Consider the following 12,121-nt stretch of genomic DNA (forward strand, 5'->3'; position numbering starts at 1 on the left):
ACGTAAGTGCAGAATATTTATATGCAGTATACCTAGGTGCAGTATATCTAGTCGCAGTACACATACGGGAAGTTTGTCTAGGAGTAGTATACGTAAGTGCAGAATATTTACATGCAGTATACCTAGTCGCAGTACACATACGGGAAATATGTCTAGGAGTAGTATACGTAAGTGCAGAATATTTACATGCAGTATACCTAGGTGCAGTATATCTAGTCGCAGTACACATACGGGAAGTATGTCTAGCAGTAGTATACGTAAGTGCAGAATATTTATATGCAGTATACGTAGGTGCAGTATATCTAGTCGCAGTACACATACGGGAAGTATGTCTAGGAGTAGTATACGTAAGTGCAGAATATTTATATGCAGTATACCTAGGTGCAGTATATCTAGTCGCAGTACACATACGGGAAGTATGTCTAGCAGTAGTATACGTAAGTGCAGAATATTTATATGCAGTATACCTAGGTGCAGTATATCTAGTCGCAGTACACATACGGGAAGTATGTCTAGGAGTAGTATACGTAAGTGCAGAATATTTATATGCAGTATACCTAGGTGCAGTATATCTAGTCGCAGTACACATACGGGAAGTATGTCTAGGAGTAGTATACGTAAGTGCAGAATATTTATATGCAGTATACCTAGGTGCAGTATATCTAGTCGCAGTACACATACGGGAAGTATGTCTAGCAGTAATATACGTAAGTGCAGAATATTTATATGCAGTATACCTAGGTGCAGTATATCTAGTCGCAGTACACATACGGGAAGTATGTCTAGCAGTAGTATACGTAAGTGCAGAATATTTATATGCAGTATACCTAGGTGCAGTATATCTAGTCGCAGTACACATACGGGAAGTATGTCTAGCAGTAATATACGTAAGTGCAGAATATTTATATGCAGTATACCTAGGTGCAGTATATCTAGTCGCAGTACACATACGGGAAGTATGTCTAGCAGTAGTATACGTAAGTGCAGAATATTTATATGCAGTATACCTAGGTGCAGTATATCTAGTCGCAGTACACATACGGGAAGTATGTCTAGGAGTAGTATACGTAAGTGCAGAATATTTATATGCAGTATACCTAGGTGCAGTATATCTAGTCGCAGTACACATACGGGAAGTATGTCTAGGAGTAGTATACGTAAGTGCAGAATATTTATATGCAGTATACCTAGATGCAGTATATCTAGTCGCAGTACACATACGGGAAGTATGTCTAGCAGTAATATACGTAAGTGCAGAATATTTATATGCAGTATACCTAGGTGCAGTATATCTAGTCGCAGTACACATACGGGAAGTATGTCTAGCAGTAGTATACGTAAGTGCAGAATTTTTATATGCAGTATACCTAGGTGCAGTATATCTAGTCGCAGTACACATACGGGAAGTATGTCTAGCAGTAATATACGTAAGTGCAGAATATTTATATGCAGTATACCTAGGTGCAGTATATCTAGTCGCAGTACACATACGGGAAGTATGTCTAGCAGTAGTATACGTAAGTGCAGAATATTTATATGCAGTATACCTAGATGCAGTATATCTAGTCGCAGTACACATACGGGAAGTTTGTCTAGGAGTAGTATACGTAAGTGCAGAATATTTATATGCAGTATACCTAGATGCAGTATATCTAGTCGCAGTACACATACGGGAAGTTTGTCTAGGAGTAGTATACGTAAGTGCAGAATATTTATATGCAGTATACGTAGGTGCAGTATATTCCTTGCTTATATGTGACTGGAGATGAAAAAAAAATTCTGTAAAACGCAGATTAAAAGCTGTAAAGTGCAGCTTTCCTTACAGCAAAATGAGAAGAAAATATAAGTTCGTACCTTTAAATCCTCTCCGTAGAACCGAACCATGGATACATCGGCCACCAACAAAATTTCCAGAAAACGCTCTTCAGACACAAACCTCCTGTTCCGCTTGTGCTGATCTGTAGCATCATGCAAAGAATGTTCACTTCTCCAGGTGTGGACAGATACCTCCGAGATTTTATGTGGCTTGTCTGCATATACCACATCCTGTTTCCCAGCTGGACTATCCCCTGCTTTTCCCCATCCCCCAGCTGGTGTGACCCCTTCTCTTCTGACCTGTCCCTCAGCTGCATTATTCCCTGTCCATCTGTCCTGTTCCCCGGCTGGACCATCCCTTGCTCTTCTGACCTGTCCACCAGCTGAACTGTCCCCTGCTCTTCTGACCTGTCCCCCAGCTGGATCGTCCCCTGCTTTTCTGACCTGTCCCTCAGCTGAACTGTCCCCTGCTTTTCTGACCTGTTCCCCAGCTGAACTGTCCCCTGCTCTTCTGACCTGTCCCCCGGCTGGATCGTCCCCTGCTTTTCTGACCTGTCCCTCAGCTGAACTGTCCCCTGCTTTTCTGACCTGTTCCCCAGCTGAACTGTCCCCTGCTCTTCTGACCTGTCCCCCGGCTGGATCGTCCCCTGCTTTTCTGACCTGTCCCTCAGCTGAACTGTCCCCTGCTTTTCTGACCTGTTCCCCAGCTGAACTGTCCCCTGCTCTTCTGACCTGTCCCCCGGCTGGATTGTCCCCTGCTTTTCTGACCTGTCCCCCAGCTGAACTGTCCCCTGCTTTTCTGACCTGTCCCCCAGCTGAACGGTCCCCTGCTCTTCTGACCTGTCCCCCAGCTGAACGGTCCCCTGCTCTTCTGACCTGTCCCCCAGCTGAACTGTCCCCTGCTCTTCTGACCTGTCCCCCAGCTGGATCGTCCCCTGCTTTTCTGACCTGTCCCTCAGCTGAACTGTCCCCTGCTCTTCTGACCTGTCCCCTGGCTGGACTGTCCCCTGCTTTTCTGACCTGTCCCCCAGCTGAACTGTCCCCTGCTCTTCTGACCTGTCCCCCAGCTGGATCGTCCCCTGCTTTTCTGACCTGTCCCTCAGCTGAACTGTCCCCTGCTCTTCTGACCTGTCCCCCAGCTGAACTGTCCCCTGCTCTTCTGACCTGTCCCCCGGCTGGATCATCCCCTGCTTTTCTGACCTGTCCCCCAGCTGAACTGTCCCCTACTCTTCTGACCTGTCCCCTGGCTGGACTGTCCCCTGCTTTTCTGACCTGTCCCCCAGCTGAACTGTCCCCTGCTTTTCTGACCTGTCCCCCAGCTGAACGGTCCCCTGCTCTTCTGACCTGTCCCCTGGCTGGACTGTCCCCTGCTTTTCTGACCTGTCCCTCAGCTGCATTATTCCCTGTCCATATCTCCTGTCCCCTGACTGGACCGTCCCCTGCTCTTCTGTCCTGTGCCCCGGCTGGACTGTCCCCTGGTCTTCTGACCTGTCCCTCAGTTGGACCATCTCTTGCTCTTCTATCCTGTTCCTCAGCTGCACTATTCCCTTTCTTTCTGTCCTGTCCCCAGGCTGGACCATCACCAGTTCTTCTGACCCATACCCTGGCTGGACCATCCCTTGCTCTTCTAACCTGTCCCTCGGTTGGATCGTCCCCTGGTCTTCTGACCCGTACCCTGGCTGGACCGTCCCCTGCTCTTCTAACCTGTCCCTCTGTTGGATCGTCTCCTGCTCTTCTAACCTGTCCCTCGGTTGGATCGTCTCCTGCTCTTCTGACCTGTCCCTCGGTTGGATCGTCTCCTGCTCTTCTAATCTGCCCCTCGGTTGGATCGTCTCCTGCTCTTCTAACCTGTCCCTCGGTTGGATCGTCTCCTGCTCTTCTAACCTGTCCCTCGGTTGGATCGTCTCCTGCTCTTCTAACCTGTCCCTCGGTTGGACCGTCCCCTGCTCTTTTGACCTGTCTCCCAGCTGGATCGTCCCCTGCTTTTCTGAGCTGTCCCTCAGCTGCATTATTCCCTGTCCATATCTTCTGTCCCCCGACAGGACCGTCCCCTGCTCTTCTGTCCTGTGCCCCGGCTGGACTGTCCCCTGGTCTTCTGACCTGTCCCTCGGTTGGACCATCTCCTGCTCTTCTGTCCTGTTCCTCAGCTGCACTATTCCCTTTCCTTCTGTCCTGTCCCCAGGATGGACCGTCACCAGTTCTTCTGACCCGTCGATCCACTGGACCGTCCCCTGCTCTTCTGACCTGTACCCTGGCTGGACCATCCCCTGCTCTTCTAACCTGTCCCTCGGTTGGATCGTGTCCTGCTCTTCTAACCTGTCCCTCGGTTGGACCGTCTCCTGGTCTTCTGACCTGTCTCCTGGCTGCATTGCCCCCTGCTCTTTTGACCTGTCCCCCGGCTGGATCGTCCCCTGCTTTTCTGACCTGTCCCTCAGCTGCATTATTCCCTGTCCATATCTTCTGTCCCCCGACTGTACCGTCCCCTGCTCTTCTGTCCTGTGCCCCGGCTGGACTGTCCCCTGCTCTTCTGACCTGTCCCTTGGTTTTACCATCTCCTGCTCTTCTGTCCTGTTCCTCAGCTGCACTATTCCCTTTCCTTCTGTCCTGTCCCCAGGCTGGACCGTCACCAGTTCTTCTGACCCGTCCATCCACTGGATCGTCCCCTGCTCTTCTGACCTGTACCCTGGCTGTACCGTCACCTGCTCTTCTAACCTGTCCCTCGGTTGGATAGTCTCCTGCTCTTCTAACCTGTCCCTCGGTTGGACAGTCTCCTGGTCTTCTCACCTGTCTCCTGGCTGCATTGTCCCCTGCTCTTCTGACCTGTCCCCTGGCTGGACTGTCCCCTGCTTCTCTGTCATGTTGTTTCTTCTTACGAGTAAATATTTCTTCTTTGTAGGCACCAGTTTTCCTGCCCAATCTTTGAGCTTTCATTACAAGGTGTGGACCAAATGTCCCATCACTCGTCTTTCCTTTCAAGGGTTGGATAATGAACCTCTTCCAACCTTTTAGGAAAGCCCCCTGAATCCCTTTACATACACTGAAGGCAGCTAATGGCTCCTGGCTTGAGTAGAAGCAGTTCCTAAGTGTGGCTGTCCCTTCATCCTCAACAATGCCTCTTCCTAAGTGTCTGATGTGAAGACCGGGGATAAGGAACTCATCATCTGGAGTGAGATGAAACGACATGTGCTCACCTAGAGCAGAGAACCTCACGGTGACCTTCCCATCAGGAGCAGGAAGGAGCTCTGGGGTTGTCACTTCACCATGGGGCAATGAAAGGCCACCAAAAATCCAGAAGACCAAAATCAGGCCAGATCCATAGAGACACAAGACAACCATAGTGAGAGTCCTATGTGAGGTACCAGTCTGACAGGTGTTAATGAGGGGTCTGCCGGATGCTTAACTGAGAAAAGTGATTGAAAGGATGAAGACCAAGCAACAAATATGATGAGCCTGTGACAGCTGCGGTGACTCCAGGAGGTGCCAGAGGTTCTCTGAAACATCTGCATTTGTCTGTCATTTACCAATGAATCTTGATCCTGGTGCAGATTCTAAGACTGTGGTGCTTGGATCACCAGATGAAGGTGGCGAAATAAAAGGCGACATGTGGCTTCAATTGTTGGAAGCAGTGAGTGCACATTGCCATCAAGACAGATCCATCTCAAGCCGGCCTGGAGAGGTATGAGGGGGTCTGTACTGCACCCCACGAAGGCAGCGCTCTCAGAGGGACTCTCCTTGTCCTGAGTCTGCTCTTTCTATCCCAGAAATAGAGCTGCTGGGGAGAGATCCCGGCATATATACAGGCAGAGCTCCCTCCACCCCTCCAGAGGGTTATTTTTGATCTTTAGCTTCTCTGTCCCTCCCTCCTCTCCTCCTTGTCAAACAGGAGGAGGGGAGACATGGAGGCAAAAAAGAAAAGAGCACAGATCCACTTAACTGTATCCTGCTCCGTCAGATCCTAAGAAATCCACACTTTACTTTCCATGGATCAGGTGCCTGGTGTGGAGGAGTGAGGTCCTACATTCTAGGGTACGCTCTTCTCACCAGCAAAGAGTTAATCCCAAAGTCGAGGCCAGGTGTCCGCCCCAACATGTGAATCCTCCGGTCACAGTGATCAGCAGGCTGACACCTGAAGGGTTAATATCTGGATGACAGAGTGGCAGCTCATTTACAAGGAATGGATGAGTTGCACATTTGTCTAGAATCACTTATGTAAGTTGTGCCCCCCAAGAACAAAGAGTGGGGTCCACCAAAGCTGCCTCAACAAGAAAGAACGACTATTAACTCTGAGGTGTCCGAGGTATTGGCTGACGCTCAGTGAATGGAGGGTCCGCAGTCCCGCCCCTGAGCTCCATTATACCGGGCTGCTCTATCATTTATCTTCACCGTCGCGGCGTTCGCTCTGCTTTCTGCTCGGCTGCTTTGTAGTCCGGTTCTCTAGAATGGCCTGGACCATGAGCTCTGCACACAGATACGGTATATACTGGGACCGATACTGGGACAGACAGCGGGACAGACAGCAGGACAAATGGTGGGACAGACGGCAGGAGAAACGGCGAGACAGACAGCGGGACAGATACTAAGACAGATAGTGGGACAGACAGCAGGACAAATGGTGGGACAGACGGCGGGACAGACAGCGGGACAGATACTGGGGCAGACAGCGGGACAAATACTGGGACAGACAGCGGGACAGACAGCAGGACAAATGGTGGGACAAACGGCAGGAGAACCGGCGGGACAGACGGTGGGACAGATACTAAGACAGATAGTGGGACAGACAGCGGGACAAATACTGGGGCAGACAGCGGGACAGACAGGGCGGGACAGAAGGCGGGACAGATACCGGGACAAGCAGCTGAACAGATAGCGGGACAGACAGCGGGACAGACAGCGGGACAGATACTGGGGCAGACAGCGGGACAGAAGGCGGGACAGATACCAGGACAGATACTGGGACAGACAGCGGGACAGACAGGGTTCATACTGGGACAGCGTTGTCAGGATCATACAGTGCCTACAAGTAGTATTCACCCCCTGCAGATTTAGCAGGTTTACACATTCGGAATAACTTGGCATTGTGACATTGGACTGTAGATCAGCCTGGAAGTGTGAAATGCAGCAAAAAAGAATGTTATTTCTTTTTTTTCTTTTTTTTTTTAAATTGTGAAAAGTTTATTCAGAGGGTCATTTATTATTCAACCCCTCAAACCACCAGAATTCTGTTTGGTTCCCCTAAAGTATTAAGAAGTATTTCAGGCACAAAGAACAATGAGCTTCACATGTTTGGATTAATTATCTCTTTTTCCAGCCTTTTCTGACTAATTAAGACCCTCCCCAAACTTGTGAACAGCACTCATACTTGGTCAACATGGGAAAGACAAAAGGAGCATTCCAAGGCCATCAGAGACAAGATCGTGGAGGGTCACAAGGCTGGCAAGGGGTACAAAACCCTTTCCAAGGAGTTGGGCCTACCTGTCTCCACTGTTGGGAGCATCATCCGGAAGTGGAAGGCTTATGGAACTACTGTTAGCCTTCCACGGCCTGGACAGCCTTTGAAAGTTTCCACCCGTGCCGAGGCCAGGCTTGTCCGAAGAGTCAAGGCTAACCCAAGGACAACAAGGAAGGAGCTCCGGGAAGATCTCATGGCAGTGGGGACATTGCTTTCAGTCAATACCATAAGTAACGTACTCCACCGCAATGGTCTCCGTTCCAGATGAGCCCGTAAGGTACCTTTACTTTCAAAGCGTCATGTCAAGGCTCGTCTACAGTTTGCTCATGATCACTTGGAGGACTCTGAGACAGACTGGTTCAAGGTTCTCTGGACTGATGAGACCAAGATCGAGATTTTTGGTGCCAACCACACACATGACGTTTGGAGACTGGATGGCACTGAATACGACCCCAAGAATACCATCCCTAAAGTCAAGCATAGTGGTGGCAGCATCATGCTGTGGGGCTGTTTCTCAGCCAAGGGGCCTGGCCATCTGGTCTGCATCCATGGGAAGATGGATAGCACGGCCTACCTGGAGATTTTGGCCAAGAACCTCCTGTCCTCCATCAAGGATCTTAAGATGGGTCGTCATTTCATCTTCCAACAAGACAACGACCCAAAGCACACAGCCAAGAAAACCAAGGCCTGGTTCAAGAGGGAAAAAAATCAAGGTGTTGCAGTGGCCTAGTCAGTCTCCTGACCTTAACCCAATTGAAAACTTGTGGAAGGAGCTCAAGATTAAAGTCCACATGAGACACCCAAAGAACCTAGATAACTTGGAGAAGATCTGCATGGAGGAGTGGGCCAAGATAACTCCAGAGACCTGTGCCGGCCTGATCAGGTCTTATAAAAGACGATTATAAGCTGTAATTGCAAACAAGGGTTATTCCACAAAATATTAAACCTAGGGGTTGAATAATAATTGACCCACACTTTTATGTTGAAAATGTATTAAAATTTAACTGAGCAACATAACTTGTTGGTTTGTAAGATTTATGCATCTGTTAATAAATCCTGCTCTTGTTTGAAGTTTGCATCTTATCAAACCTGCTAAATCTGCAGGGGGTTGAATACTACTTGTAGGCACTGTATAATCTGCAGGGGGTTGAATACTACTTGTAGGCACTGTATAATCTGCAGGGGGTTGAATACTACTTGTAGGCACTGTATGTCTGATAACGACAAGTAACCAATCATTTCCCAGCACCAAATTCACCAAAACTATGGATTAAATGTTAACCCTTTGTATAACCCCTGATTTTCCATAGATGGTTTGAAGTCTTCCGTACACCAGTACCTGTGACAGCTACGGTGACTCCGTATTCAGACGCGGACGCTCAGTGGTACACCTGTACCTGTGACAGCTACGGTGACTCCGTATTCAGACGCGGACGCTCAGTGGTACACCAGTACCTGTGACAGCTGCGGTGACTCCGTATTCAGACGCGGACGCTCAGTGGTACACCAGTACCTGTGACAGCTGCGGTGACTCCGTATTCAGACGCGGACGCTCAGTGGTACACCTGTACCTGTGACAGCTGCGGTGACTCCGTATTCAGACGCGGACGCTCAGTGGTACACCTGTACCTGTGACAGCTGCGGTGACTCCGCGTTCAGACGCTGACACTCAGTGGTACACCTGTACCTGTGACAGCTGCGGTGACTCCGTATTCAGACGCTGACACTCAGTGGTACACCTGTACCTGTGACAGCTGCGGTGACTCCGTATTTAGACGCGGACGCTCAGTGGTACACCTGTACCTGTGACAGCTGTGGTGACTCCGTATTCAGACGCAGACACTCAGTGGTACACCTGTACCTGTGACAGCTGCGGTGACTCCGTATTCAGACACGGACGCTCAGTGGTACACCTGTACCTCTGACAGCTGCGGTGACTCCGTATTCAGACGCTGACACTCAGTGGTACACCTGTACCTGTGACAGCTGCGGTGACTCCGTATTCAGATGCAGATGCTCAGTGGTACACCTGTACCTGTGACAGCTGCGGTGACTCCATATTCAAATGCAGACGCTCAGTGGTACACCTGTACCTGTGACAGCTGCGGTGACTCCGTATTCAGACACGGACGCTCAGTGGTACACCTGTACCTGTGACAGCTGCGGTGACTCCGTATTCAGACACGGACGCTCAGTGGTACACCTGTACCTGTGACAGCTGCGGTGACTCCGTATTCAGATGCAGACGCTCAGTGGTACACCTATACCTGTGACAGCTGTGGTGACTCCGTATTCAGACACGGACGCTCAGTGGTACACCTGTACCTGTGACAGCTGCGGTGACTCCGTATTCAAATGCAGACGCTCAGTGGTACACCTGTACCTGTGACAGCTGCGGTGACTCCGTATTCAGACACGGACGCTCAGTGGTACACCTGTACCTGTGACAGCTGCGGTGACTCCGTATTCAGACATGGACGCTCAGTGGTACACCTGTACCTGTGACAGCTTCGGTGACTCCGTATTCAGACACGGACGCTCAGTGGTACACCTGTACCTGTGACAGCTGCGGTGACTCCGTATTCAGACATGGACGCTCAGTGGTACACCTGTACCTGTGACAGCTGCGGTGACTCTGTATTCAGACGCTGACACTCAGTGGTACACCTGTACCTGTGACAGCTGCGGTGACTCCGTATTCAGACGCGGACGCTCAGTGGTACACCTGTACCTGTGACAGCTGCGGTGACTCCGTATTCAGACGCGGACGCTCAGTGCTACACCTGTACCTGTGACAGGTGCGGTGATTCCGTATTCAGACGCGGACGCTCAGTGGTACACCTATACCTGTGACAGCTGCGGTGATTCCGTATTCAGACGCGGACGCTCAGTGGTACACCTATACCTGTGACAGCTGCGGTGATTCCGTATTCAGACGCGGACGCTCAGTGGTACACCTGTACCTGTGACAGCTGCGGTGACTCCGTATTCAGACACGGACGCTCAGTGGTACACCTATACCTGTGACAGCTGCGGTGACTCCGTATTCAGACACGGACGCTCAGTGGTACACCTATACCTGTGACAGCTGCGGTGACTCCGTATTCAGACATGGACGCTCAGTGGTACACCTGTACCTGTGACAGCTGTGGTGACTGTATTCAGACACGGACGCTCAGTGGTACACCTGTACCTGTGACAGCTGCGGTGACTCCGTATTCAGACACGGACGCTCAGTGCTACACCTGTACCTGTGACAGCTGTGGTGACTGTATTCAGACACGGACGCTCAGTGGTACACCTGTACCTGTGACAGCTGCGGTGACTCCGTATTCAGTGGTACACCTGGAATGATGACATTTTTAGAAGTTACGTTTTCAGGGGTGCAGTTTCTCACTATTACCCTCAATGTGAGAATCTGAAGAAAACTGTGACTAGAAGATGGATAATGCGATTAATAAAATAAGGGGTAAAATACCTACAGAGAAATGTAAAGTGTAAAGTGATAGTGAAATCTACCACAAAGTCCGCAAGTAAATCTGCAGAATAATATATCCCAGCCATGGTCATACTATGCAGTCTGTCATCCCGCCACGTATCCTGTGCAGGGTGCCATATCCTACATAGCCTGTGCCATCACATGCCGTGTGTTATATTGTGCAGAATATCCTACATAACATGTGATATACTATAAAGCGTGTGATGTATGATATCCTATGTACCTTGCCATATCCTGTTCACCTGCGGTCTCCTACATAGCATGTGATATATTCTATGTTGTGTGATATGTTACATACCATGATATCCTATGTTGCATGTGAAATCCTGTGCGAGGTCCATCGCACTGAAGAGGGGGGCTTCTACTAAAGCTGGGAAACTGCCAAGCCTAGGGTCTGTAGAAGAGGCTTTCCTAGGTGAGAGCAAGTCCTCTCCATCCCTATATATATCAATAACTAGTGACAACACCCGAGTCGGCCTTACTGGACCCTGGTTCGACTTGGAAATTCATACAGCAGGCTATTGTGGACCAGTATCAGATTCTAGTCCATCAGCTTCAAGCTCCGTTTGCAGTGTCGTCCATCGATGGAAAGCCTCTGTTCGAGGCTATCCAGTTAGTCACCGAGTAAGTTGACCTTCAGGTGGGAAAGCTGCACACAGAGAATTGCTTTCAACGTGCTACCAGGAATGTAGCATGCACTGTTATTAGGCCTGCCATGGCTTCAGAGGCATGAACCTGTTGTAGACTAGAGATGTGTTCAGGTGGGGTCACTCATGTCATGAAAAAGGTTTCGTCTGAGTTCAACCTTGGCTACCTGTGAGGTCCTCAAATCTTCCGGGTCTGCTGTCTGCCTACTGGGCCTACGTGGATATCTTCAACAAGGATGCTGAATCTCTGCCACCACATAGGCCGTATGATTGCTCTCTCAACCTTCTTCCTGGTTTCACCCCTCCCCGTATCTACCCTCTGTCTCACACAGAGACCCAAGCTATGTCCGAATACATCAATGAGAACCTGGCAAGAGGATTCATTCAAAAGTCCACCTCATCAGCTGGAGATGGATTCTTCCTTGTAAAGAAAAACGATGTTCTGGAGGAAAGGCAATACCTTCTAGCGGGGGTAGTACATCCAGTCATCATCTATACCAACCAGAAAAACTTGGCTTGCCTACAGTCGGCTTAATGGCTGGATCCCCACCAAGTTTGCTAATTGCTGTTCGTCACCCGCTTTCACTTTGTTCATTTCCGACCAGCCAAAAAGAACGTCAAGACTGATGCACTTTGCAGGTCCTTTCTCTCAGGAAAAAGAGCCTCAACATATTATTGAGCCCTCTAAGATGCTCCTGGTGGCTCCGGTAA

At 49.7% G+C, this 12,121-nt stretch overlaps 1 protein-coding gene across 1 annotated transcript in view; it reads right to left on the reverse strand.

Moving 5' to 3' along the window:
- ADAMTS8 (ADAM metallopeptidase with thrombospondin type 1 motif 8) overlaps nucleotides 1–5,563 on the reverse strand; it is a 96,739-nt gene extending 91,176 nt beyond the window's left edge. Inside the window, exon 1 of the mRNA XM_075328557.1 lies at nucleotides 1,855–5,563. Coding sequence (XP_075184672.1) covers nucleotides 1,855–5,151 — 3,297 coding nt within the window. The 5' untranslated portion in view covers nucleotides 5,152–5,563. The remainder of the gene's footprint in view (nucleotides 1–1,854) is intronic.
- Between the last annotated feature and the right edge of the window lie 6,558 nt (nucleotides 5,564–12,121).

This window comes from Anomaloglossus baeobatrachus, chromosome 11 (assembly GCF_048569485.1).
Source record: "Anomaloglossus baeobatrachus isolate aAnoBae1 chromosome 11, aAnoBae1.hap1, whole genome shotgun sequence".
Taxonomy (NCBI): domain Eukaryota; kingdom Metazoa; phylum Chordata; class Amphibia; order Anura; family Aromobatidae; genus Anomaloglossus; species Anomaloglossus baeobatrachus.